Raw genomic sequence first — 27,300 nt, forward strand, 5'->3', positions numbered from 1 at the left:
CAGAGCTCCCAGAGGGCGTCCTGCCCTTGAGCCCTGGTTTACAGGGGTGGGTGGGCAATGACTTCTTAGCAACTGAAGCCAGAGGGTGCCAGCCCGATCACGCCTGCCTCAAGGGCTTCCCCTCCGCGGCCCGGGCTGCCTTACACGGGATGATCTGGATGACCCTGGCCTTCTTCATGTTGGCCGGTAGGTTGCCTGTCCTCATGTTCTCCTTCATGATCCGGACACTTGTCAGCTTCTGCGGCCAAGAGGACACAGCCGTGCAGTGAGAACCCGGACATTCCCGAGAGACCCCTCAGCCTTCTAACAGCTCTACCGTCAACGGCACCTGCTCAATGGAAACAGCTGTCTGCTTCTCCAGACACTTCCTGAGTCTTGGGAAATAAAAGTGTATGCACGACACGCCCCCCTGCACAGGTGGTTGCTAAGCTCTGAAAGTCCCCAGTACTCTTCCCTCGGAAGTCACGGGCAGGACGGCTCCCCTGCGTTTTCTGGGGTCAATCGGGGGGGGAAGCAACTGAAAGCAGCTTCGTGTAAGAGGTGGCCCTTAAGTCGGCACCTACCCGGAACTCCTCCTCCAGCCCGGCCTGGTCGAAGTGGGTGGTGGCGCCGTGCAGCGTCTGCAGGTGCTTCTCCAGGGAGGACACGTCCAGCTCGGTGTCCCCGTAGAGGTAGTACTCCAGTAAGGCTTGATAGATGAACGTGTACTGCATCTGCGGGGAGACGCAGGTGGGCTCCAAGGGGGCCCTTCTCTTCTCTTTGTGTAAAGGGAAGGGGGTTTGGGGGCAGAGTCAGATTAATGGCCATTTAAAGCGAGCATCTATGGCCTTGACAGCGTGAGAGCGGGCGTCACTGAGGACGTTCTCCCCGCCGGGCACCACTCTGCGTGCACCATCTTGGGGAGAGGGCACACATCCTGGGGCGTCTGGGTTTGCTGTGCGAAGCTCACACCAGGACGGGCAGCTGGGCCCGAGGAGGGTATTACTCACGTCTGTCTGAACCATCTGAGGCCGCTGATTGCGGATTCTGGACACGAAATCAAAGACGTCCACCTTCTGCTCGGCGTGTATCATGTCCATCATGGCATCGATCACTATGAAGGTGCCCGTCCGGCCCACGCCCGCGCTTGGCGAGAAAGAAATACGCCAAGTCGTGAGTCACATTTCCCCGAAATGAACGACGGGGCCTCGGAACACGCCTGCAGTCTGGACCGGAGGACACCCCGCCCTCCACAGAGACTTCCACTTCATCCCTGAACGCAAACTTTCCGCGGTTAATAAGGAGCAAATCCACGCGAGGCCACCAGAGGGCACCACAATCTTAGTGAAAAGACGTCAAATCTCTCCCTCTGCCTGGAAATTGTGTCCTAAGCCTCGGGTGAGTTGTACAGGTAATTTTTCCTCTATTACCAAATGTCATCTTCTCCTTATCGCTTGTGTAACTGGATTTTTTATTGTCATGCTTGATATGGTTTTTCCAGGCTCTTCATAAGAGTGGAGAACCCCAGGCCAGGTCTGCTGGCCCTGGAGCCAAGGTCATGCAAATGGGGGCTCTGTCTGGGATCCCAGCCCTCACCTCCGGGCTGGCTGGGGCCAGCTGGTCCTTAGGGGCTCCACGGAGAGGTCTCCCGCCTCAGGAAGCTGCCCGATTCCATTCCTGGGTTCGGGTTTCCTTCCCTCCCAGTGCTGTCCCCGCAGCAGTCTCCGGACATCTTCCCCCCCGCCCACCTGTCTCATCTAGACGCCCACCAGCCAGTGCAGGCCGTCCATATGTGTCTCCCCAACACCCAGGGCTCAGGGGGCACACAAACAGACTCAGCCAACATCCGCTGGACGAATAAACCCCTAATGGCCCAGACTCATATGTGCGGCATCGACCAGAACTGCACGTGGTGGCCCAGGTGTCTGTCGGGTTAGTTGGCCGAACGGGGCTTTCCCCCTCTGGCCCCTGCAGCCCAAGTGACGTTTTAAACGAAAAGGCTCACAACTTAATGAACGAAGTCCCCCACCCTGTTCCTCTTTTTGCGGGGAGGGTGGTACCACTCTTTCCAGACCATTAGTCTCCAGAATGGTGCTAGGACAGACAGTGAAGCCCCTCGCCCTTGGAAGGACTCCCCGCTCATCACACCGAGGGGAGGGGAAGCAGGCGAGACAGGAGAGGCCCCTTCGGGAGCCTTGGTTCTTTACAAACGCAGAGTAAGAGGAAATCATCAGGTGCAGGGCCAGTTAAAGGCGCCCCACCCAACAGGGCAGCGGTAAGGACCAGGAAATAGAGGACTGGAGGCTGCGAGAGCCCGGGAGGCCCAGGTGCACGCGGGGCAGAGGGCAGGGGAGCACCTGGGAGCGGGGAAAGCAACGGTTCCAAGAGGAAAGGCCCCGGGCCCGGCGCTCTTTCCCTCCTGGGCCCTGGATGCTGGTGCAGAGCTCACAGCCCTAGCTAGAGACCCTCCCTGCTGTTTGTACAGGGACCGCAGGCAGGCAGTGGGTTCTTTTTAAGGGATTAAGGGGGAGACATTGAGGATGAGTGTGGGAGAGAGAAGGAAATCGAGAAACCTCCCACCCCCAGGCGATGCACATTCTGGAGCTCCAGGAGACCCCGTGAGAAGATGAACGTGGAGGAATGAGGAGGTCTGGTCCGCCCCCCCCCCGAGACCGGAGGCTGCCAGCCCATGGGAGCCTCTTCCCTGTTCCGGGGGGGCTCTGGCTGGCCTGAACTCCTGGTGGGAACCGCTGTCACCACGTGACCCCCTGCAGGCAGCACCCAGACCACCCAACTGCCTGCAGGGGAACTCAGCTCTGCGGGGAAGCAGACCCCCAGAGAAGGGCTTCCCTTCCACGCACACAAAAACGCGGGGGCAGAGCAGAGCACAGAGCAGCAGGGAGGGCCAGGACCTGCACTGGCGGCACGGAAATAAAGCATTACCCCAAGAGACTACTTCTGTGTTCAATGGCAAAGGCTGAGATTCACAGCCACAGGGGAACCAAGGATGGAAACCAAGATGAAGGGCAAATGCACCTGCCCGGGGCACCTGTGGTGAGGGAGAGGGGAGCAGGGGAGGGCCGCATACTGAGTTTTCACACGCACGGTGGACCCAGAGGCATCAGAAGAGAACAGCACTGAACAGCTGCCCGCAGCCGCCCCTGATGCCACACAGAGGCTGCTTCTTCATCCCCTGCCCTGCAGAGCACAGCCGGTGGCCTCCTGCAGCTGACGGGAACTGAGCACAGAGCTCCCTGCCAGCCGCTGCTCCAGCGGAGGGCCCTTCAAACTCTCCACCCGATGACAAGCCGCCGGCGTCGACCCCACCGATTCGGCTACGCGGGCCCGCATCTCTGCGGGGTTTCTCAGAAATCCCCGTGCGGGAACCCAGGCCTGTGGCCCGGCTGTCCAGGCTTGAGGAGGAAGGGCCCTGCTCACTGGGTGTCATGCTGACTGGACACTGGGTTTCCAGCTGTTAAAGACAGGGCCGTTCTGAGCATCACAGCCCTGCCAGGGGCCAAAGGCACCTGCACCTAGTGACACAGGTGCTCCGAACCTGCCACACGGGTGTTCAGCAGAAATGGCATGCAGACCCTGGCTTCCAGGGCGTCTGAGAACAGGGGCTGCCGCCTCGAGGGGGCCAAGCGGGGCTCGACCATGTCCCACCCCCTCCAGTGCAGCTGCTGGGAGGAGCGTGCAGGGCCAGGTAACGGGACTCTTACAGGTGTCACCTGATGTGTAGTTGCTCAGCTCCCAGGTGCAGATCCAGGATTCCATCCCTGGCCAGGATGCCAGGCGCTCCCCCCCGCCCCAGCGACCCCCAAACCTCCCAGCCTAGGCAATGAGGGGCACAGCAGAAGCCCCTGGGCTGGGGCAGAGAAAAGATCTGGCCAGCACCTTCGGGTTCTGACCGTGCATCCACCAAAGAATGAGAAGCATGGCTGGGGAACGTTCTCATCTTTGTGCCTTTGTCTTAAAAAACAACACATGCACACGCCAGCCGGCCCCCCGGAAGTCCAAGGCCTTCTCATGACCGCGATTTTCGTGTTCGAAGCCGAACTGCATTTAGTCATGAGCTACAGAGGGGGTGGATTTGAGCCCTGACGCTATGGCTTGGGGAGCTCAGAGCAAATAAGAGCTCAGCGTGAGAACAACCAGAGGACGTCCCGGTATGCAGAGGCAGAGGGGAACATGCTCTGGGAGAAGCAATCACTTCATAACCTGCTCTTCCATCACCTTCGTTGCTGCGGCTGTAACCGCAGCCCCTCCGAGGCTGTCCTCCCCGTCACAGACGCGGAGACCTCTGCTGAGAGAGGTCAGGTGGACCCCCTATAGAAGCGCGGTTTCCAACTCTGTTCCTGGAGGTGACCTGAGGGTCCCCGGGGGGTGAATGGCAGAGTTCCATCCCCACCACCAACCTGGGCCTCTCGGCTCTGTGTGGTCCCAACATTAGGCTTTCTCCCCCGGTGGCACTGAGGAAAGGGCTCCCCCGCCCCGGATGGGGAACATCCCTCCAGCTCTTGCCCTGAGGGATTCTCTGAGCTGCACCGGTGTCTGGGAGGTGCCTTCGCATCGCCCGCCCCTGCTGCCCCTCTGCCCACCTGGCTCTCCATCCCCTGGTGATTTACCCGTGAGGGCCTGAGTCCTCCCCGGAGGGCCCGCCCCGTGGCCCCCGCCCCGCACGTACCTACAGTGGACCACGACGGGCCCGGCGTGCGTGGGGTTGAGTGTCCTCACTTTTTTCAGGAATTTGAGCATCCCGATGGGGGTGAAAGGCACTCCGAAGTCGGGCCAGCTGGTGAAGTGCAGCTGGCAGACGAGCCGAGGGGCTTTGCAGCCGTCGGGGAGCTGCTGCGGGGATGCACGGAGGTGTGAGCCGGTGGCGCGGCCCCTGCGCCTCCCCAGCATCACGCTCTGAGAATGCTCGCTTGGGGTCCCCCTCTGCCATCCAGGCGTGGGCAGCCACGGGTACGGGTGCAGGGAGGGGCCCATCAGTGAAGGCTGGACGCCCCAGAGTGAGAGACCCTGATTCTCACTGCCGGCTCTGGACACAGCACCGTGGCAGCAGGGGCAGCAGAGCAGGACCCACGGTCACCTGTCCCAGGACCAGGCCAGGCCAGGCCCCAGACAGCCAGATACATCCCTACAGATGGCCCCAGGGCTCATGGACCCCGCTGGGAAGCAGGGTGGCTGCATCCCAGGGGGCTTAGCTTTTATGCCTGTGTAACTACCAACAGCAGAAGCTTTCACTCTCATAAGCGTCTTAATTTTCGGGGAAAAGATGTGGTTGGCCTACCCTCGGGAGACCCCTCCACCCCATGCCTCAAAGCCTCTCTCAGATTTTATTACCCAGAACCCAGGTTTGGTTCTCTGCCCAAAGCCATAAGGTGTACTGGGAAGTTGTGTGTGTGTGTGTGTGTGTGTGTGTGTGTGTGTGTGTGTGTGTGTGTGTGTGTGTTTTGGGGAGGCAAGCAGGCCGGGGATAGTAAGAACGATGAAGCTCATCCTCTTTCCTTTTTTGCTGTGGTTTCTCGGAACCTCGGACTCTTATTTTGTAATCTAACTACACCCCTCACTCTACCTTCGATTCCTGACGACACGACCTTCTGTCTTTTCTGGGTTTTTTTAATCTCTTAAACCTCTACTCCATCTGCCTTGCATACAGGTATATATTGAAGACTGCCTTAAATCCTTTCTGGGAAGGAAGGATTAGCAGGAAATCAGTGGGAAAACTAATGAGGTGTTTCAGATATAATTTTGAAACTGCTAAAAAAACCTCACCTCACCATTCCAATGTGTGAAATGACACTGTGTCACTGAGTGGGGACCCCCATGGCCCCCCCCAATGACTCGACTTCCTCCACCCAGAAAGGTCCCTGGGAGCCAGGAACATCCGGCACTGACTCAAGGCCCACGTGCACCTGTCTGCCATCTGCCCTGCAGACTCACCGCCTGGGCCCACTAACGACCGTCCCACATCCCCGCCCAGCACTTCCTCCAGCCTCATCCTCCACTCGTGAGAGCCGCGGGCAAAGCGCTTCCTATTATAAACGTAGATGGGTATTTACTCCCTACCCGGCTTCTCCAGAAAAGTCCAGGATGTAACGTGCTTACGGACTGAATGCAGAACTTCCGGATGGTATAATCCACCAGGACCACGCAATCCTCCACACACACCCGGATGCTTCCGTAGGTCCAGCAGCCCTGGTCCGGCCAGTACTGATAGCACTTCTCCTGCGTGGAACAATTGAACAGAAACAATAGGTCTGTGGGGACTTTGGAGCACCTCGTTGCCCCCTCCTTGGCCATGGCCACAAGGCCTCACACACACCAGCTTCCCGTGAAACAGTCCTCAGTTGGGGAATTGTGTTTCCATCTTATCAATGGGGAAACTGAGGCCACACAGCTGATGAATGGCAGGGCTGAGACCAGGATCGGACCATTTCCAGTTCATGTCTCATTCACTCATCCACTCGCTAACCCCACACATCGACCGAACCGTCTGGCTGAGTTGCTCCCTGCAGAGCCCGGGACCAGAGCAGAAGTGGTCTCACCTGGGAGGGGCCGCCCTAAGCCCTGGAGGACCACGTGCTCCCCAAACACTACCTGTCGCACTCAGCGGGTCGTTTTTCCTGCCCAGCACCAAGGACGAACTAAATTCCAATCCCACCCGTCCTCTGTGGGAGAGTCATGAGCCTGTGGTCAGCTGAACAGTCCTAATTTTTCTCCAGCCGGGAGGAGCCCGATGTGGGAATTTGCGGAGCAGGCGCGCGGTCACGGAGAGGCCCTTCCTTTGCCTTCCCTCCCCCCGCACTACCAAAGGGCCACAGGTCAGGGTGGGGATGGGGCCTCCGGCCCCTGATCCCAGGTTGTCCTCCTACAAGGAGGACCTGAAGGCATGAGGCCTGCCTAAGGGGGAGACACCGGCTCCACAGCCACGGGAGAGGCCCTGGGGTCAGCAAGCCGTTTACCCTGGAAACTGCCCACAGGCCACAGCTGTCGAGTCACTAATAATCTTATAAAACAAGAGTCAGCTGGTATTCACCAGTGCCCAGAGCTTGTGTGATGACACCCACCAGACAACATCCCCTCCACGGCCCGGGCCCGGGTGACTCGGAAGGGACCCCGAGGAGAAACCAAGCCCTGAAGGTCCTGGTTCGGGACAGTCTTGGCCTCCTAGGGACCCTCCAGAGATTCTCACTTTGACAAACTCTCACTCGGGGACCCGAGGGCTGTTTCTCAGGCCCCCAGAGGGCTCAGTGTGTGCACTGTTTCCACGCCCTCGGCCTCCCGTCTACATGGCGGGTGCCGTCCCCTCCCTCCCATCAGATCATGAGATGCCAGCGCAGCTACATCTCGCAACGTCAAGTCAGGATGTTGAAGCCAGGGAGACCACAACAGAAGTGTAAGCGATGAAGAAAAAGGGAACTCTATTGAGAAATGCTTTCATCCGAAACGGTGAAAATCAAGACACAGAAGCAGGCCAGCTCTGAGTCACAGAGACAGAAAAATGCAGTAGGATCTTTCTGTAGAGAAAGATGGAGGGAAAATGTCAAGTAACGTAGCAACAGGATCACTGATGGGGGAGCTGGGGGCGTCTTCTGAGTCCCACCGCTTCTGCACTGGGCTCGTTGTGTCTCATGTTTATAAACGAGCCCCCAGAAGCCTGGTCCCAGGGGACAGCTGGTCCCAGGGGACACGGGGCTCCAGGTCAGCCTCCTCTTCTAGGGCCAGGTCCTGCCGCAGCAGTTGCCCAGAGCGTGGGGACACCTCCCGTGCAGCCACCCTCCCCCCCCCCCGGGGCCGTGTCCCTGCCCGGGAACCCCCTGTTCCTCCCCTTTCCGGTGAGAGAGGAAGGCCAGGGCAGGATTCACACACAGAAGGCTGGCCCTCCCCAGCCCCATCCCAGCTCCCTGGAAAACAAAAGAAAACCCCTCTCCTCTCCCCGACCCGAAAGTGTGTGGAGCCTCTTCCGGTGCTTTTTTTTTCATCTTTATTGGAGTATAATTGCTTTACAATGGTGTGTTAGTTTCTGCTTTATAACAAAGTGAATCAGTTATACATATACATATGTTCCCAAATCTCTTCCCTCTTACATCTCCCTCCCTCCCACCCTCCCTATCCCACCCCTCTAGGTGGTCACAAAGCACCGAGCTGATCTCCCTGTGCTATGCGGCTGCTTCCCACTAGCTATCTACCTTACATTTGGTAGTGTGTATATGTCCATGCCACTCTCTCACTTTGTCACAGCTCACACTTCCCCCTCCCTATATCCCCAACTTCATTCTCTAGTAGGTCTGTGTCTTTATTCCTGTCTTACCCCTAGGTTCTTCATGACATTTTTTTTTCTTAAATTCCATATATATGTGTTAGCATACGGTATTTGTCTTTCTCTTTCTGACTTTCTTCACTCTGTATGACAGACTCTAGGTCTATCCACCTCATTACAAATAGCTCAATTTCATTTCTTTTTATGGCTGAGTGATATTCCATTGTATGCACAACCTGCCAAGACTGAATCAGGAAGAAATAGAAAATATGAACAGACCAATCACAAGCACTGAAATTGAAACTGATTAAAAATCTTCCAACAAACAAAAGCCCAGGACCAGATGGCTTCACAGGCGAATTCTATCAAACATTTAGAGAAGAGCTAACACCTATCCTTCTCAAACTCTTGCAAAATATAGCAGAGGGAGGAACACTCCCAAACTCAATCTACGAGGCCACCATCACCACGATACCAAAACCAGACAAGGATGTCACAAAGAAAGAAAACTACAGGCCAATATCACTGATGAACATAGATGCAAAAATCTGGTGCTTTTTTGGGCGGAACCAATTAGTGTTGGTGGCGGCCGCTAGGGCTGCCCCGCCTGCCGCCTGGCCTCCCACCCCTGCCCCAGCTGAGCTCCCCACGGCCTGTCACTTCCATCTCAACCGGCAGCCCCGCCCTCCAGCCCGGGCCCCAGCCAAGCTGCCTGGGCTTTGCTAGGGACAGGCCAGCCAGCCCCAGGCCAGTGCGTGATGATGGAGCGCAGGGCGCGGGGTCGGGGGGGGATCAGTGCCTCCGGGCCCGTGCCTGGCCGAGTGCCAGGACACGCAGACCCTGGGAAGAGGCCAGCAGGACAGACGTCTCTCGCCAGGCTGGGTCTTCCTCTTGGCCTGCTCGCGCCCACCCTCGTGCTGGCCCTCATGCTGCAATCTGCGAGAAGAACAGTCTCCCTGCCGCCAGCGTCCGTGCCTCCAGCTCCCAATTCTTTCCTTCTGGAGAGCGAGCGAGAGCTCACTTCCTAAAGCACAGGCCCCTGCTTACTGCTGAGAAACCCGCCGAGGGCGTCCACTGCCCACCTGTCTCAGCCCGACGTTCAAGCCCCAAGCCCCAGTTCCCTGGTGCATTTGTGGCCGCTCTGTCCCCTGTGTGGGCGTCCTGGTTCTGGGTCCAGCACACTGCTCCCGGCCTTGCGAACACACCTCCCCGCCCCAGTGCCTCTCTCTAGCTGCATCCCATGCAGTCCCTCCCCGCACCAGCCCAGTCTTTGAGACCCAGCGACACCATCACCCCCTAAATGAGCCCTCCTGCCCCGGTCCTAGCCCAGGACCCACGGGGGGCCGCCCCTCCTCTCCTCCACACCTCCAGAGCCACAGTCATGCTGTGTTCTGGTTTATCCTACAGGGGTCTGTTTCCCTTTGGCTAAAGAGTGAGTGACTCGCAGGCATGAGAATGCCCCGGCGTCTCTGCACCCTCAGCCTGGCCTTGCCTTCCGGGTGGTCTGTCCCTCCCGGGCCACCACTGTCCCCGTTACTCTCCTTTATATTTTCTGTCACCTCCTGACATAATCTACATTCACGTGCTCTCCGCTTGGCGCCAGCCCCCGTCAGTGGAATAGAAATTGCGTAAGGGGTCTGCCGGGCGGCTGACTACATGCAGCCCACCTGGGGCAGCCCTGTCCAGGAGACAGAGGCCAACGTGTACCCGTCCCCGTAGGAAATGAACCAGCTTAACCTAGAGATTTCAAGTCCTTATAATGTACATGCATTACATAATTAGCATAATTAGAAACAGCTAATTAAACACACTGACACGACAAATCAATATTACTTCAATACGCCTTGTTTTTTCAAATGCATTTCTCTGGTCTGAGTAATACGCGGGAAATCATTTTTTTTATGGTCTGAGGCTCCACACATTATATGTCCAACATACTAAAGACCTCCATATTAAAATCCATCACTCCCACCATGGAGCAGCCCACCAGGGATGACCCTCAGCTGAAAGAAGAAAATTCTGCACCATTTTTACATCATAGTCTAAGACAGTGAGATCCTTGGAACACAGAGAATTTATTTCAAAATAAAAATGCTGTGAGCCACTGGGTGTTTCTTCTCTTCTGCAGTGATAAGCAGCGGGGGGAGCGGGGAGAGAAAGGAAAAGGAAGTGGTAAGCATACCCCCAGCAAAGCAGCTGAGAAGGAAGTGCCTGTGACTCAGAGGCTGGGCTTACCTCTTTCCTTTCTTTCAGGTTCGTCAACATGACGATGGTTGCAGACTTCTGCTCCCAGATCATCCTCCAGAAATCATTCACTGTCTCCTGTTTAGGGCCTGTGAGCAGACGATGGTCCCAAAGTCAGACCGAGAGGTCGCTGCGAGCCCCAGGCCTGTGGCCCTGGCCCTCAGGCCCCGGGAACGGCTCCCCCCCCCGCCCCGAGGAAGGGGGTGATGGGCCTGCCGGTCCATCTAACACCCTACAGAGTCCCAGAACCAGAGTCGGTGGCAGCCTCTCCACTCTGTCCTGCCACTCCCCCCCGATGTCCCGCTGGGGCTGGGAAATCCTCAGGAGCTAAGTAAGACCCAGCTGGGTGATGATCTTCCTGGGCCATCAAGGCTATTCAAATGGGAGCTGGGTTTCAAGCTGCCTGTCAAAGTGGTTTGTGGCCACTGGGGTGCTTATCAAAGCCTCAGAATATGACCCTCCATCCAGAACTGCTGAAGCAGAGTGTGTGTGTGTGTGTGTGTGTGTGTGAGAGAGAGAGAGAGAGAGAGAGAGAGAGAGAGAGACTGCAGGCTGAATGACTCGTGCGCCATGTCTAACCCCCCTTCCTCTGAAAACATCTCATCTTCCGGCTGCCCTGACAGCCAGTAACGCTGTCCAGTGAGATGTGGGCTGAAGTCCCTGGGGAGGGGATCTGAACAAAAGATAAAGTGTCCCTGGAAGAAAGTCCTCTGCCCATCGCCCTCTTTCCTGCCTTATTAGGGACACAGCGCCTCGAGGTGCAGAAGGCCATGTTGTGACCCTGAGGATGACACCATGGAGGGCGGAGAGGTATAAAAGAGGCCCCTCTCCCCTGAGCTGCCGCCCCGGCCCTGCGCCGCTTCCCCGGACGTCTGCTTATAAGAACGAAAAAGACGTTTCTATTGGTGTCAGCTGGTGTTTGTCAGGTTTTCTGACATTTAAAGCTGGGCCTATTCCTGAGGGACGGTGGGCGTACGTGTATGTCCCTAGTTTTCAAGGAATGTGCATTTAAGATGTTGATCTACACTGAATTTGGGGACCCACAGCTCTAAAGACCCTTGCTGAGGAGTCAGGACGTCCAGGAAACCTAGTTTTAGCTCCAATGACACCCAACCGCACCAGTACTGGCTCCTGGGGATGCAACCCCTGGGCAGATGGACGAGATGCTGGATTGAAAGTAATCCCCAAACCCGACAACTTGGAAGCCACGTAGAGCTTAGCCAGCCGAGGGAGGTTCAAGGTTTTCTAACGCAAGTATCGACACGCTGAAGTGGCAACCCAGACCACTGGGTGTCTGGGTTAAATCATGCAGGTGTGGAAACAGATCGTGTGTCTTTCTGCACATACACATCGTGTGGCTGCACATCTAACATGCCTGTTGTATGACAGACGCCCCCAAACGCTCCATGTCTGTCTGCACTGACCACAGACGGGGGGCATATGCTCTCAGAGGTTCCAACTCTTCTGCTCCTTTGAAACCCTGCTCCTAGGAGGAGTTTCATCACCTCACAGTATAATGCTTCTCAAACTCTACTGAGCAGAATGACCTGGGAACGCTGGCCAAAATGCAAATTCAGGGACAGCAGCAGGTTGGGGGTGGGGCCTGAGCTGCTGCATTTCTGGCCAGCTCGCAGGGGATGGGACACTCCTGGCCAGTGAAGCAGACACAGTGAGTGGCAGTGCTGTGTGAGATTCATGACAGCGTTGAATTCTGTGCCTCGGGAAAGGCTAGACGGACTCTGATCAGATATTTAAATGTAGCAGCACACACACGTACAAAAAGCCGACATAAACCCTCAGGATGGTTGGTACCGGATAAAGAAGCAATCGCCTTCCGTGCCATTTTACCAAAATCATGTTCAGAAAGTAACTTAACAAAAAGCTTACCTTGAGCTGCTATGAATTTATTCTTCTCTTTATAACCCTAGAAAAATAAAATCAGATTTGTAATTTTTCAAAATTATCGTTGTGGAAGGATTTTGTTGTTGTTAGGAAAATAACACGTATCCATCGTGAAGAATTTGGAAAACACAGAAAAGTACGAAGAAAACTCGCCAGGAATTCCGGAAATAACATGCTATTTTTGTATATCCCTCTCCAGTATTTTTTCTGTGAATACCTTCCCAGACACACACACAAGCAGAAACACCGACACACACGTGTGTGTGTATATATATATATATATATATATATATATATATATATATATGTGTATATATATATATATGTGTGTATATACATATATATTTAAATTGGTTAATATGTACACATTCTCTTATACTGAATTTTTATGATAATTAAAAATTTCTATTAAATGATCTTTTAAGGTTCAACTAAAATGGATTCTTAATAATCCATTGTGTATGATTTTACCACAATTTATTTAACTGGTCCCCTCTGTTCTGTTTGGTCAGTGATACAAATAATGCTGTAATGGACATCCTCAGGGCTTATCTGCATCTTAAGAACAAATCCCTGACACAGGTGCTAATTCAAAAGGCCCAGCACTTTCATGCTCTGTGCTGTGACCAGTGTGGCCACTGCGCTCAGGAAAGTTGTGACAATTTACATCTGTGGCCCCAGAGAAGAAAGTGTCCAACGGTCATGATTCACACTCAACCCCCAATGGTCCAGGCATGAGTGTCATGCTGGGTGGGGGGCTGGGCGTACTTACATCTATGTATGAAGCATTGATGTAGTCTGAACATGGGGTTCCGTCCACCTGGCTTAAAATTACCCTGCAATGGTCATCTGCAAAAAAACCCAACACAAAAACCATGACATTAGGACAAGGGAATCACATGCACAGTATTAAACACTACAAAGGACATAACCATGGTGATCACGGGACAGAAGGGACATTCTTCTTAGACATTCCCACAAGATCCTCAGTGCCCTGAGGTTGGGGAAGCACCTGTTGTACCTCAGCACTGAGGACAAGCCAGGCCCCAAACAGGAGCTCAATACAACCTGTGGGATGATGACAGGTAAGAATTTCAGGGTCCAGGAGTTGGTCTGTTGAACCATCACGTAGACACAGCAGAACGTGCGGGACCCCTACAGTGTGATGGCAATATCCTCTGAACCCCAAACCAGGCCCCAGTACTGACCAGTGCGGGTACCCTCAGGACCACTTCCGGGGTCCAGTCTCCCAGGCTTTCCAGGAGGAGCACAACTCTGCCTCTGGACACACGGACACAAGGCTCTGGGGTTTGGGACTCCAGACCCCAGTCCTCATGTTCAGGTCTGCCCCAGAGCAGAAAGGTAAGCCACACTCACACGGACTTCCTGGGCAGGATGGGTCACTGCCTGGAGGATTCTGGTCTGTGGTACAAGCGGTTTTCCAGTGTGGGAGGGCCGACCAGGGAGGGCTGTGTGTGATGTGTGTGTGTGTGTGTGTGTGTGTGTGTGTGTGTGTGTGTGTGGGGTGTACTTGTGTGGTGTATAGTGGTGTGTCTTGTATACAGTGTGTGTAATGTGTGTTGTATTTATGTGAGTGTGGTGTATATGTGTGTCTGTGGTGTGTATGAGTATGCTTGTGGTATGTATTTGTGTGTACACACATGTGGAAGAGTTTTCAACCAGGGCCCTATGTGACCTACGTGGGTCCACATCACTTCTGCCTTCATGGGCCCCTTTCTCCAAAGGAAAAAAATTACACATTTTACTTTACAACTGTATTAGTAGTTGGTATAAAGATGAGTGTGAGGGGCTTCCCTGGTGGCACAGTGGTTAAGAATCCGCCTGCCAATGCAGGGGACACGGGTTCGAGCCCTGGTCCAGGAAGATCCCACATGCCGCGGAGAAACTAAGCCTGTGCACCACAACTACTGAGCCTGCGTTCTAGAGCCCACGAGCCACAACTACTGAGCCTGCGTGCCACAACTACTGAAGCCCGCGCGCCTAGAGACCGTGCTCCACAACAAGAGAAGCCACCGCAATGAGAAGCCCGCACACCGCAACGAAGAGTAGCCCCCGCTCGACGCAACTGGAGAAAACCCGCGCGCAGCAACAAACACCCAACACAGCCAAAAATAAATAAATACATTTATTAAAAAAAAAAAAAAGATGAGTGTGAACCAGGCTGGATTACGTATATATTTTCTTCTGATTCACAAAGAAATTAGATGGTTTTATGGGTCCCTACAGGTGGTGTGGCCCCGGCCCTGGGTCTCCCCGCTGGTGTGTAAGTGGCCGGCCGCTCCCAGGAGTAGAAATATGAAGGATGCCCAGACTCGGCCCGGGGCCCAGGGATCAAGCTGCTTCCGCGTTTATTATGCTGCGCTGGGCACAGCGCACGGTGGTTACTTCGTACGTATTTACTGCATTAATTATTGAATAGTTCCACGTCCTGGCCCCTGCTTTGTCCCCTCCTAGTCACAGGCTGTACGTCTCCCATTTACATGGAAGGAAGCTGGGTTGACTGCGAGCTGTCTGGACATGGTACCACTGCTGCTAGCGAGCACAGCCAGTGCAGCTCTCAGGGTCAGTCACGGCCCACGCAGGGCTGTCACGGTGCCCAAGCTCAAACTCACAGCCCACAAAGGCTCGGTCATGAGACCCTTCTGCTCAGGGGCTGACAGCCCTGAGGCAGAAATAGCTCTAGCTGAACACGTATAAAGCTAGTTGAACATAATTTGGACCAATTTACCCTTTTGAGGACGGCTATAGAAAGCCGGGGGTAAAAAATAGCGTTCTGGTTAGATTTAGCATCTTGCAGTTCTAAGAGCTTCCTGTCTTTTTATTCTAAAAAGTCGCACTACTCTTTCAAAACACTATTTCCTAACATTACCAGGTGTTGGCGTTTTTTTTTCCAGAAAAGAGGATGCTCTCTTGCTACCGGCCGTGGAGCCCTTGGAACAGGCAGCCTCTCAGCACACCCGGCATCTTGACCTCTGTCCTCAGAGCTCCCTAGAGCCACATCCGGGACTGGGCTCCTGCCCCAGGGGCACCTCATAAATCAGATACATTTACAGCCAATCTCTGCTCGGGGAAGAGGGGGAGGGGCAGGGAAGGTGTACCGGACTGAGGGCCTTGGGCCCCCGCCCCTCTCCCTGCCCGTTGACCCTGACCTCAATCTGAGTAAGAGAAGGGTCTCCCAGCCTTGGGGTGGGGGGAGCAGGCCTGGGAGCCCCCTGCACGATATCCCCGTGATCCAGCTGCCCAGGGCATCTCTGGCCAACTGCTCAGTTTAATCAGATACGCTTCTCCTACGTCTGGCTGATGCCAAACGCCAGATGCCACCCAGCTGGCCATCTCCAGGGCCCACCCCGAGTATCTCCAGGCCACTGCTCCGTAAACGCATCCTCCCACCAACATGAAACACTCACATTCTGGCAGAGGTCCCGTGGGCCCTTGGGGATGGCCAGCGCCCTCAATTACCACTGACGTGGCACTCCCGGGCCAGGAAGGGCTGAGGCAGGACCCACATTTTCATACCTGCAGGAAAGGCCAACTCACTTCCACAGTACGAGCTGGAGGACACAGCTTAGAGATGCTGTGCTGGACCAGGTCCTGCTGGTCCCCGTTGGTGATCCTCTGGGGAGGCGGCGCCCACTCCCCCAGCCACCACATCTGGGAGCAGTGGTGGGTGCAGGTAATTCCTACACCCCGCTGCTAATTCCGCCCGCTTGAGCTCCCACCAAAACTACTCTTAATCAGCAATGTAATCGTTAGCTTTAAAAGATACAGTGTTCAGTGAGCGATAAGGACAGGAATGCAGGCGAGGAATCTGGGAAAGGGCTTGGCGCTGAGTGGGTCCTCCACGGGTACGTTCTGCAGTCAACGCATCAAGTAATTAATTAAGCTAGTTAATTCAACTAATACTAGATGCTAACTTCCAAATATCCCGATTTTTATTCGACCAACAACATTCCAAAGATTCCCAACCTCCTGCCTGGTTTTCCTTTCCCTTGAGCTATTCAAGCCGAGAAACTTGCCTCCGATAAGCCTCACCCAATCTGACAGCAAGTCCTCTCAACGTGATCATTGCAGTGTGTGCAGAACCCGACCCTGGTCCAAGCCACCCTCTCAGCTCGGCTGTGTGACCACAGTGGCCTCCTGACCCGTCTCCCTGGTGCTCCCTTGGCTGCCTCTACAAATATGTGTGGGATGGCAGACTACTTAGTTAATTTCTCTGGTTTTGGCTGACCCAGGCTCATGGTGGGCTCTGCAGAAAACACCCACAAAAAAACAAAAAAAACCCAAACAAAACCACAAATAAACCCTATGCACGTAAGATGGGAAAGAATTGTTTCTATCAAGGGCCAATAGTCCAGACACCACACAGACGACGCGGACCACGGCGTCTCCTACCTACAGAGCCGCTGCAGATGAGGCGGACCACAACGTCTCCTACCTACAGAGCCGCTGGACTCAATTCTAACCCTAAAAATGCAACCAGGAGCCGCCATGCCAAGGGCCAGCACAGACCAGCTGGCTCCACCCCACGGAAGCACCGCCTCAGAAGGGAGGTGTTCCCTGGGACGCCGGGAGGCCTTGGTTTGGGGTTCAAACGTGAACTCCCTGGAGTTTTTTGAGGCTGTCCTTCTGTTAGCCCGATGGCAAAGCCAACAGGAGGGTCCAGGATGGAGGAAGGACATCACACACCGCCCGGGCCAGCTTCCACAAAGGCAGCTTGGAACTCTGGGGGTCTGTCTTGGCACCGAGGCCAAGGCGCAGCCCATCCAGCAACGCCCCTGGACAGATGTGTCTGCTCCCCGGCCCCCCACCCCCTGGAGGCCGCCCTCCCCAGCCCATGGCCACCTTTAGCTGTGGTGGTAAAGATCCAGTTACTTCTAAGCCTTCCCACCAAGCTGCCAATGTCAGACAGCTCTCTTATTCTGCCACTTCTGTCCTTGGTACAGAAGCCTTGTTGCTGGTGGCAGAAGCACTGAGTCCAAGACGGGAGATGCCCAGGGCCACCAGCTGCCCGAGACCCAGGCACAATTTGGGTCCACAGGAGGAGCCCTGCCAGCCGGTGCGGGGGGAACCCCTCTTGGGCAAATAGACCAGGCAGCGCAGGTCTCAACAGCGAGCACAGGCTTGGCAGCCAGACCCAGAGCAACACAGGCTACCCAAGTCCGGGGCGGGAGACAGACACCTAGACTCCCAGCTGCGAAGGCTGAGCCGCTGCACTGACCCAGGCCCTGACCTCCAAGCCCCCGCGCATCTGCTGTCAGGACAGGCAGGGTCACCAGTAGCTGCAAGGCAAGGCTGAGTTGAGTCAAAATGCCACCCATCGCGCAACAAAAGTAAACGCTTACTGGGAAGGATGTTGGGGTATCTGTTCTTCTCTCTGTTTTCTTCCTTATTGGCCAGCTCAAAAGTTCCTGGTACGTGTCCGGACGGCAGAGACTAGAAGGAAGCGCAGGGTCAGCAATAAACGTGAGGAACCCAACACCGTGTTTACGTCACCTCCCGACTGAGCGCAGGAGTCCGGAAACCTGGTCTCTGAGCACCTCCAGTGCCGGGCCCGTCTCTCTGCTCCTGCCCGTGGAAGTTTCTGCCTCAGGCGCTGGGCCGGCACTGGGCAGAGATGTGATGGAGACACAGGCCCGCCTCCCCTTGGGCCCGCTGTCTAGTGGGGCCAGTGGAGGTGCAGATAACCTGACGACCCATAGCTGGAACCCGAAGTGCACTAAGGCAGGGGCTGGCCCGTGCATTGCCACCAAAGCCCCAGGACTCACGGTCCTGGTCCAGAGCAGGCCCTGCACAAGTGCGTAGGAACTGGCCACGGCAGAGCTCTGAGCCGGGAGGAAGGACCCAGATGCTGGGCTGAAGGACGAGGAGAGTGATGGCGAAGGACCGGCCTCGAGCCCTCGCCTGCTGAGGACTTGGTGTGCTCTGAGGACAGGCACAGCTGGGGGGCTCCTTGAAAACGCAGCTCTCAGGCCACCCCAGGCCCGCACAGCAGCTGCCCACTTCCCCAGGGGACCTGCACGCACCGCCCTAACCCTCCCTTTGTCTTAGAGGAGGAAAATGAGTATAGGGGCTCAGCTAGGCCCCTAAAGCTGACGTGTGGCACAGCAGGTGTCAGCCAGCGTCCTGACTTCTAGTTCTTTCCACGACTCAGAGGCCCTTGGCTCTTGTTAGCACCAACTGTCTTCCTGTTTGCTCGCTGCTGGGGGGGCTCCATGCTCAGGGGGGCTCCTCGAAGTGCACAGTGGGAGAGAGCCTTCTGAACCCCCAAATCACATCCTTCAACGTTCAGCCTGACCGTCAGAGGAACCAGAGGTCACTGGTGTTAAAATCTATCGAGTGTTTACGACGTGCCAGGCACTGAGGGAGGAGCTGGGTCACCTGCCTTCACAACTTACCTATTATCAGGTGACACAGCTCCTGTTTTGCAGGATCACTCCTGTTTTGCAGATGAGGAAACAGAACCCCAGGGTGGCTGCAGAATTGTCCAGAGTCACGTGCCTAGCACATAGCAGGCAGCGGGAGGGCACGTGGAGCTGGCACCTGGGCCACGAGAAGGGCACTCGCTTCCTTAAGTGTAGGGACAAGCGAGGGCTTCCCTGCGTCCGGCTGTAAGTGCCCAGGAGACTGAGGCACAGCCTGGGATCAAAACCAAGGCCCTGAGTCGGGTGTGCAGCCCACGGGGGCCCAGAGCCCCCTTCTCCCGGGTCGGGGGTTTCTCCCTCACAGACCCAGCCCCGGCCAGCCCATGGCCTCTTTCCCCACCACACCCAGTGGCCACAGGCAGAGGCTGTGCCAGGGCCAGTGTGGAGGTCTGCCCGGCGGGCACCTGGGCAAGGCTGGTGGGCAGTTCTCCTCCAGACCAGCACCTCCTCCGCCGGGAGCTTTTCATCAAGCTGTCTTAACACTGAGTTTCTTGACCAAACCTCAACGTGAAATTTGTAGCAACATTCTAGAGCCTTCTCTTCTTCACCCCAAAGCTTTTTTGACCCCAGCACTGAAAACAAAAATGAGGCCTGAGACCATCGCGGGGGATGCATGACGTTGTGAGTTTGTCAAAACCCACAGAACGTGCAGCGCTGGACCCCTAGCCCGGACTTTAGTTTGTAACAACGAGTCAATGTTGGCTCATCAGTTGTGACAAGTGTAACACACTCAGACAAGATGTTAATCATTGGGGAAACCGTGCAGGGAAAGATGGGGTATATGGGAACTTGGTACTTTCTGCACAGTTTTTCTGTAAACCGAAATCTGCTCTAAAAAATACTCTATTGAAATTAATAAATTAACAGAACAAGACAAAACCAAGAAGCCCCCCTCTTCCTCTGAAAGTGAGGAAGGTGGAGGAGTGGCTGGAGGGGTCTGAGTGGCAAGGACGGACCCGGCTCTGCCACCCCCAGCCGTGTGGCCCCGGCAGCGACCGGAGAGCAGAACACGGAGCTGGGGTGATGATCCTGACTCCGTGGGCGGCAGCACAGGAGTTCACAGTGGAGGCAAAGCACCCTGCTCCCCGAACTTCTACCCCATTTCCAAGCACACAGAATGACCGCCCACACAGAGCAGGCCAGCACTTCCTCCTGCCGTCAGTCATGTCTGAGCTGCTCCAAAGGCACAGGGCTCATAAGAGAGCTCTGGGGCGGGCCGGGTGTGGCCTGCCATAGCTGGGTAACCCCTGCAGCGCCCCGAGTGAGCCGTGCAGCTAGCAGTTGGCTGATAACTACCTTGTGATCGATTGTCTGGTTACGTAAACTGGCTGAAGAGGGTTTGCTGGTTTGTTTGTTTGAGGTGACATTTTTAGGCACTGGGCTTAAAATAACCTGCTGGGACAGAGGCTCATGGAAGAAGCTGTCTGGAGGGGGCCTTTTCCTCACCTGCAGGGACTTAACCGGGGGCCTGGAACAGACTCTGCTAGGTCAGCGTTCTACCATTGCGGGTGGAGACGGCAGACTGGACATTCACAGAAGTCGTCCTGAGAAGGACGGCAGCTCAGACTTCCCTCGTGCAGGAGCCGGGCTGAGCTGGGCACACACCTTACCTCTTTAACGTGTTAAGACACTCCCATGGGGGCTGGGAGGGCCTCATTTCATACACGAGGCCACTGAGGCAGAGGTTAAGGATGTCGCCCGAGCCCTCCAGGCTGGTAAGAAGCAAATCTGGGGCAGGCGCCCAGGCAGCCCGTCTCCAGCATCCATGCCTTGATCACCCCACTGAACGGATCCCAGTGCCAGGCCCCCATTTACTTCGTCAAGTTCACGGCAGCTTCCACTGGCCATACACACAAGTCCCAACTCATTCGGATCGACTACTTTGAGGCTCATCCGTCTCCCTGCACAGTTCCTGGGAGAGGAGCTCAGGACAGAGGGTGAGCAAAGAAGAGGACGAGCGTCGAGGGCCCAGCTCGAGCGTGTCCACCAGTGGAGGCAAGGGCGGGCTGGTCACGGCAGCTGTGATGCTCTCAGTAGAGCCTGCCCTTCACTTGAGAGAGGAGCAAACTGGGGTCCAGAGGGGGACGCGCGGCTGCCCTGGGTCCCCTGGAGCCAGGACCAGGCTCCATGCTGCTGGACTCGACCCCTCGACCCTCTCTCCCGGCCCTTCCCTGAGTGGAGGCCGTGGGCAGGAGGGCAGCTGGGAAGGCTGCTCGGTGGCAGGGGTGGGGAGAGCAGAGCAAGGCACTTGCTTTGGTTGGTGCCCAAAGCCCAGGGGTCAAGAGAAATCCCATTCAAATGCAACATCTAAAACAGTCTAAACGCAAGGGCTTCCCTGGTGGCGCAGTGGTTGAGAGTCCGCCTGCCGATGCGGGGGACGCGGGTTCGTGCCCCGGTCCGGGAGGATCCCACATGCCGCGGAGCGGCTGGGCCCGTGAGCCATGGCCGCTGAGCCTGCGCGTCCGGAGCCTGTGCTCCGCAACGGAGAGGCCACAACGGTGAGAGGCCCGCGTACCACAAAAAATAAAATAAATAAATAAAAAATCTAAACGCAAAAAAAAAAAAAAATCCATGATAACCAAAATATCAAACTTTTAAATACCGTCAGGATGAGCAACAGCGTGGTGATAAGCCATGTCGGAGCCTGGGGCAACAGGAAACACCAGAGCAACCCTGTCTTTATTTACAGTTGTGCTGTTTTGTTCATCATGGATTGCTTGCATTAATTTTGATGATTTTTAAAAGCTGCATGAAAACAGAATTTATCCAGATGGCAGAGTGTTTTGGTGCCCCCTTAAATTTTGCACCTGGGACAAGTGCCTCACCTGCCCGACCCTCTTCCCGGGCCCTCGCTTTGGAGATGGTGGTACAGCCAGCGAGTTCTGACTCAGCCCTCCCTCGGCAAGGGCAGTCACCAGTCTCCACGTGGAGAAATACAAGTACAAGAGGAAACAGGACACGAATGGACGTGGGGGAAATGGTCCTCTAGCTGCCAACTTGGATAGTCATTTGGAAAATGGAGAATTAACTTCTCTTGTCAGGCTGAGAGACTGCAAAACAATACTGCTTGGAGCTGTCTTTCACTGTGACCTAATAGCTCAGAAAAGGGGATACATTTGGAAACAATTAAAAGGAAGCGAGATAAAGGCAGGTGAGGCTTGTGTCAAAAAATAAACAAAAGCACGGGTCTAAATGCGCCATCACCCTGCCGCGCCCTCGTGGGTTGCTTCTGGATAAAAAGTCACTTCTCTGCAGCAGGAGTCATGCTGTCCTTAGATGTCACAATTGTACAACTCTTTGCTGTTTACCAAGTCAGAGCCTCATATTTGACCTGTGAGGTCATTAAGGCATCCTCCCACCCCTGCCCCTTCACAGATGACGGAAGCTGCGGCTTCCAGGAGAATAACTGATGGGCCGGGCGGGGCTGCGGTGCCACAGGCAGGGCCAGGACCAGGTGGCCCCCCTGCTGGAAACCCGTCCTCTTTCAAGCTCAACACCAGCGCACGGCTATATACGATATGAGGAAGATGCAGAAAAGAAAACTCAAAACACGATCAGAGATCAACACTGGACAGCTAAACCCGAGACCACACTTCCCAGTGAGTCTTGTCTGCCTGCCTGCGCGTCCAAGCATCTATAACTATCTGTCTATCTATCTATCTATCTATCTAGCAGATTCACAATTCATGGAACATTAAATTAAGAAATGAGCAACACAAGGGGAGGTGTCATTAATGTACATTTGCATTTTTGTTGATAGTAGGATCGGTTTGCTACCATCAGGCTGGACCAGTTCGTCAAGTTCATCTTAGCTGTTGCCATCATTAAGTTCACCCAGAACGGCGGTAGCAGGATGAACACACTGACTTGGGCAGAATCAAAGGGCTGTCCAGGCAGAGCTAGTGTCCCCTCAAGGCAGCCCCTCGACTGTTTAATTGATGTTGTACAGGATGGTTTGGGGGCTCCTTTGCTCTCAGCGTGAAATTGTTATCCTGTGGTCCACTCAGGCCCTGGTCTTGCACGTTATCGAGATAACGGTGTTTCCGTCACACTTGACTTTTGAACACGGCACCCAGGGTGTCTGAGCTGCAAGGAGGTTCTGAACCTCTTTCTCAACCATCTCATAAATGGGAATGAGGGTTAGCGGAGGGTCATCACGGCAGAAACCAGGTTTCCCTGGAGCCCCATTTTTGGGACAGTGTCTCGATGGACGCCAGCATTCTGAGCCTTTGGGCTAATTTATCCTGAAACACGACATCCCATGACCCAGCGCCCTTCCACGTGACAAGAAAGAGGGGCCCCAAACTCACATTGAACTCCTCCCGAAACCTCTTGCAGTCATCCGCCGAGCGGACCCGGATCTCCTCCTCCAGGTGCCCCACGGGGATGGGAAAGTACTTCTTGGGCCCCGAGGGGGACCTGCTGAGAAGCATCACCCTTTGCTGCTCTGTGGGATCAACAGAAATACGGGGCTTATTAAGCCATATTCCCAGGTGGGTGACATTAACCAGACAGACGGACAACGTTCCTGGGGGAATGACACAGCTGGAGGGGGACGGTCGTCCCAGATCATGAGCAGCTGAACACAAGGTCTGTCTCTTTTAACACACCCTGATCACCCATAGTGACAGACGGACGCCCCTCTGGCTGGCGTCCCCTGCTCTTACCAACCAGAGACGCCTCACCTTCCCAGCTCACTCGCCCACCAGCCACCTGTCCTTCCTCAAGGGATTCAGGTGGCTTCACACTCCAGCTCAACTGTCCAGGTTTGAAATGGAGCAGAATAACAATAGGTTTCTGGGCGCAAATTGGTAACAGGCTGGGAATCAGTTCCGCAGCCTCGTCTTCTTTGTAACAACTAGTCCTGGTTACTCAAGCCCCATAAGCTCCAAGAGAAATAAGAGAAACCACTGCTGTTTTTTTTCTTTTCTTGGGGGGGGGGGAGGGGCTGGCGGCACTGAAAAGGAGAAGGGCCAGACTTCAAGGGTGTCCCCGGACAAGCTGCTTTCACAAATTCAGAGTGAGACAGCAAGTGACACCCTGGCATGTGCTTCTCTTCCTAGGGAACTGAGCTGCTGTTCTCAACAAGGCCAACACTACTTTGCTGTCACTTGCAAAAGGGCCTGTCCCCACCTGCAGAGCTGTTCTGAAGGCCAGCCAAGAACTCCCTCCAGGGCTCATTCCACCTGAGACAGTCACTCTAGGATGAGCAGGTGGCCTAACCAGACCCAACTTCCTCCTCCCATCCGGGCTGTTGGGACGTGCAGGGCAGGGAGAAGGGGGCAGGAAGGTGGTGCCTGGAGGCCACGTGTCATCATGAAACCAGGGTCACGGGTCTCCCAGCACGACAGAACTGCCCTCCTGGGTCTGGCTGAGGTCCTTCGCTGCCGATACTCTTTGTCGTGTGCCGGGTCGGTTTTGTAATTCATCTGAAGTCTGACGGCACCTCTGCTCCCCCAAACCACGGGACAACCAGGCAGCAAGCTGACTGAGGAAGCTGTAGGCACTGGTGTGAACAATAGTTTTCAAAGCCTCTGCCTCACATACCTTTCCTGGACATCTCAACGCGTGGGAAGAAAACCAATGTGCCTTTGTAAGCAGAATTTACAAGTTAGTAGCTGAATTCGGAACCTCAAAGAAAGGCAGGAAATTCCCCCTGAGCTACTCTGCGCCTCCCTGCTGAGCACGTTGGTACATCAATTCCCTTCTTTTAGCTGATGGGAAAACTGCGGATTCCAGCGTGGCCCTTTCGAGAACTGTAAATTGTGAGCCCACCTGTCTCAGCTTAGGACGATCTAAGACTTACTGATAAATTTTATATGTTGAAATCCTGGAAAAACGACAGGATATGAACAGTGTCTCCCCCAAAGCCACAAACTGAAATGCCTCAAACGTCTGTTTCACACCGGACAGAAAATGACAGTAGTTTTGAAACGGGGAAACTCCGGTTATAAAGGACGGCATGATACCAGGTAAAGCCAGATGAAAGTCGCAAAGCCGGAGGAGTCCATCATTTAAGTGTTAAGGTGTTAGAAAGGCACGGCCCCCCCAGGCCCGGCCCAGCCCGGCCCCCTACCTTGCTCTTCTAGGATTCCATTAGGCATCTTCTTGTCGTTGGAGCTGACCACTGCCTTCCTCTGCTTCCTGAACCTTAGAGACACAGACGCGTGACGTGTCAGCACAGGGAGCTTGCTGAGAGTCCAGAGCCCCGGGGATAGCCACCAGGTGAGCCCCAGGGATACCCACCAGGTGAGCCGAGAGAAGCTGTTCCTGCTGTTCATGGCTGAGCCCCTGCCCTGGCGCCTTGGCCCCGCCCCTGCCCTGGCCCCTTGGCCCCGGCCCTGCCCTGGCCCCTTGGCCCCGCCCCGGCTCTGCCCTCTGCCACCCGGCCAGCCTCCGCCTGCTCATCTGCAGTGACAGCCTCTCGCATCATTTCCTCCCCAGCAGGTGTGGGTGAGCCAGCGCCCGGACACTCCTACCTGAAGAAGTAGGCTGCAAGGAACAGGAACAGCAGCAAGGGGAGCAGCAGCCAGGCCAGCAGGGGCTGGGGCGCGCCGGGGGCCGGAGGGCCGGGGGCCGGAGCGCCTGGGGGCAGAAGCAGGTCCCCGTCAGGACCCGAGGCACAAGGGGAAGCGGGCTCTGGGCAAGGAAAGGTTCCCAACACCAGACCTCGCATTTGCAAAGTGGCCCTCCCACCAGCCCCCCTTCCCTGATGCCAGACCCCACTTTAGAGGTCACCAATTCGTCCCCCCCATCCCAGCGGCCCAGGACACCAGAACCCTCCTTTACAGTTTACAAACTCCCTTCGTCAACAGTCCTTCCTGGACACCAAAACCTCACTTCACAGTTTGCAAACTAGTCACTCCCTCTCAACCCTTCTTCCCTGACACGAGAACCCCACTTTACAGTTCGCAAACTCCCTCCTTCATCTGCCCTTCTTCCCGGACCCCACTTTACAGTTTGCAACTCAGTCCACCATCCTGGTCCATTGGGTCCACAAAGGCCCCTCTACTTAGATGAGCAGCGTTGACACCAAGAAGAAGCTGAGCTGAGGATGTGATGACCTGACGTGTCCAAGGCCCCCTGCTGCTGGGTAGTGAAGGCCCAGGTCCCAGGGCACCTGTCCCTCCCCCTAACGGGAGGTGGAGGAGGGTGGGAGTGTAGATGCCCTGCTGCTCTGTCCCAGGACAGTGGCCCGTGGTCGCATGGTGACCCGGCCTCCCGGAGCCGTGAGCTGCCGACCTCACCCGCCCAGAGGAGAGCTGCTGACCAGGCGCTCCCCTTTCATCTGTCTTTCCTGGACCAGAAGGTGCCACGTCCCTGGACCCAACATGGCTGCCCAGGGCCTGGCCCGCAAGCCCGAACTCCAGGGGGCTCTGGTGGCCCGGCCGCCACCCTCAGAGCCCACCCCTCCCCCAGTGTTCTGACTCAGCTCCTGTCCCCTCAGACTGCCCTGCGGCGCCCTCCTCTCCAAAGCGTCCTCGCTCGCCAAGGAGCACCTCAAAGGCCCCTCGTCCACGAAGCCCACGCAGCTCCCCTCCAGTGGATCCCAGAGGGGCTCTGTGTGCCTTGAGCACACAGCCTATTCTCCTGGGGGGAACAGGCCCGGGGGGCCCGCCTTCACCCCCGTTTCAGTGGAAGCCCCTAGAAGGCATGACTGGACCATCATCGCTCTGAGTCACAGAAGCACCAACAGGGCCCCGCAGCCCCCCATCTCGCACCCCTCCCCACGTATCCCAAAGGTGTAACGGGTATCTCACCCCTGGGCCGGGAGCTCTGCCGCCGGGGCCCTGCGCTGACGCCGGCACCCTGTGGGTGGTCAGTGCTATACTCCTAATAAACGAAGGACTCTTACAGACCTGAGTGACTGCTAGACGTGGAAGTATTAAAACCTGAGGACAGCGGTGAGGAGGTGACCTCAGCCACCGTAAACCTGGCCAACCTACAACACGCCCCTGCTCCAGGCTGCCCCACGCCTCTGCCACCCGAGCTAGTGATGTTCAGGGACCACCGCAGCTGTGCTGGGAGGCTGGGGATGCCAGGCTGAGATCTCTGCTCAGTCCCTCCCTGGGAGCCCCTCCGCTACAGAGGCTCCTCCCCGACCCTAGGAGCCGACCTGCCTGCAGCTCCTTGGAGCACCCCCGAACCCTGCCAGGGCCTTGGAGCAACTCAAGCCCAGACTGATGGGGGAGACGCCTGCTACCAAGGGGCAGAGCTGGGCCCAGCCCCAGAGAGGCCACTCAGCTCCATCCCTGCCCGTCCAGATGCAGCCGCAGAGCCTGGCAGGTGCCCTTCTGCTCTCCCGGGGCGTCCCTTCTGTCGAACTCCCCACTTCTGCATTTGCTCAGCTTAACCTTGGCAGTGACTGACGGGCCAGCTCGTAGGTCCGAGGGCTGGATGGGCCTAGCTGAGCGCGCAGGCCTGCCGGGAGCTTCAGGTGGGCACCGGGATCACAGACAGCCC

General features: G+C 55.9%; 1 protein-coding gene across 1 annotated transcript in view; it reads right to left on the reverse strand.

The window, feature by feature from the left end:
* Positions 1–27,300, reverse strand: part of PTPRE (protein tyrosine phosphatase receptor type E) — a 96,720-nt gene that overhangs the window by 10,037 nt on the left and 59,383 nt on the right. Inside the window, exons 3-14 of the mRNA XM_082854103.1 lie at positions 25,317–25,422; positions 24,914–24,987; positions 23,148–23,284; positions 17,758–17,848; positions 13,167–13,243; positions 12,380–12,416; positions 10,484–10,581; positions 6,094–6,213; positions 4,667–4,830; positions 990–1,125; positions 564–713; positions 145–238 (exon numbers count right to left, since the gene is read on the reverse strand). Coding sequence (XP_082710229.1) covers positions 145–238; positions 564–713; positions 990–1,125; positions 4,667–4,830; positions 6,094–6,213; positions 10,484–10,581; positions 12,380–12,416; positions 13,167–13,243; positions 17,758–17,848; positions 23,148–23,284; positions 24,914–24,987; positions 25,317–25,422 — 1,284 coding nt within the window. The remainder of the gene's footprint in view (positions 1–144; positions 239–563; positions 714–989; positions 1,126–4,666; positions 4,831–6,093; positions 6,214–10,483; positions 10,582–12,379; positions 12,417–13,166; positions 13,244–17,757; positions 17,849–23,147; positions 23,285–24,913; positions 24,988–25,316; positions 25,423–27,300) is intronic.

Source organism: Leucopleurus acutus (assembly GCF_964270905.1).
Source record: "Leucopleurus acutus genome assembly, chromosome: 14".
NCBI lineage: Eukaryota > Metazoa > Chordata > Mammalia > Artiodactyla > Delphinidae > Leucopleurus > Leucopleurus acutus.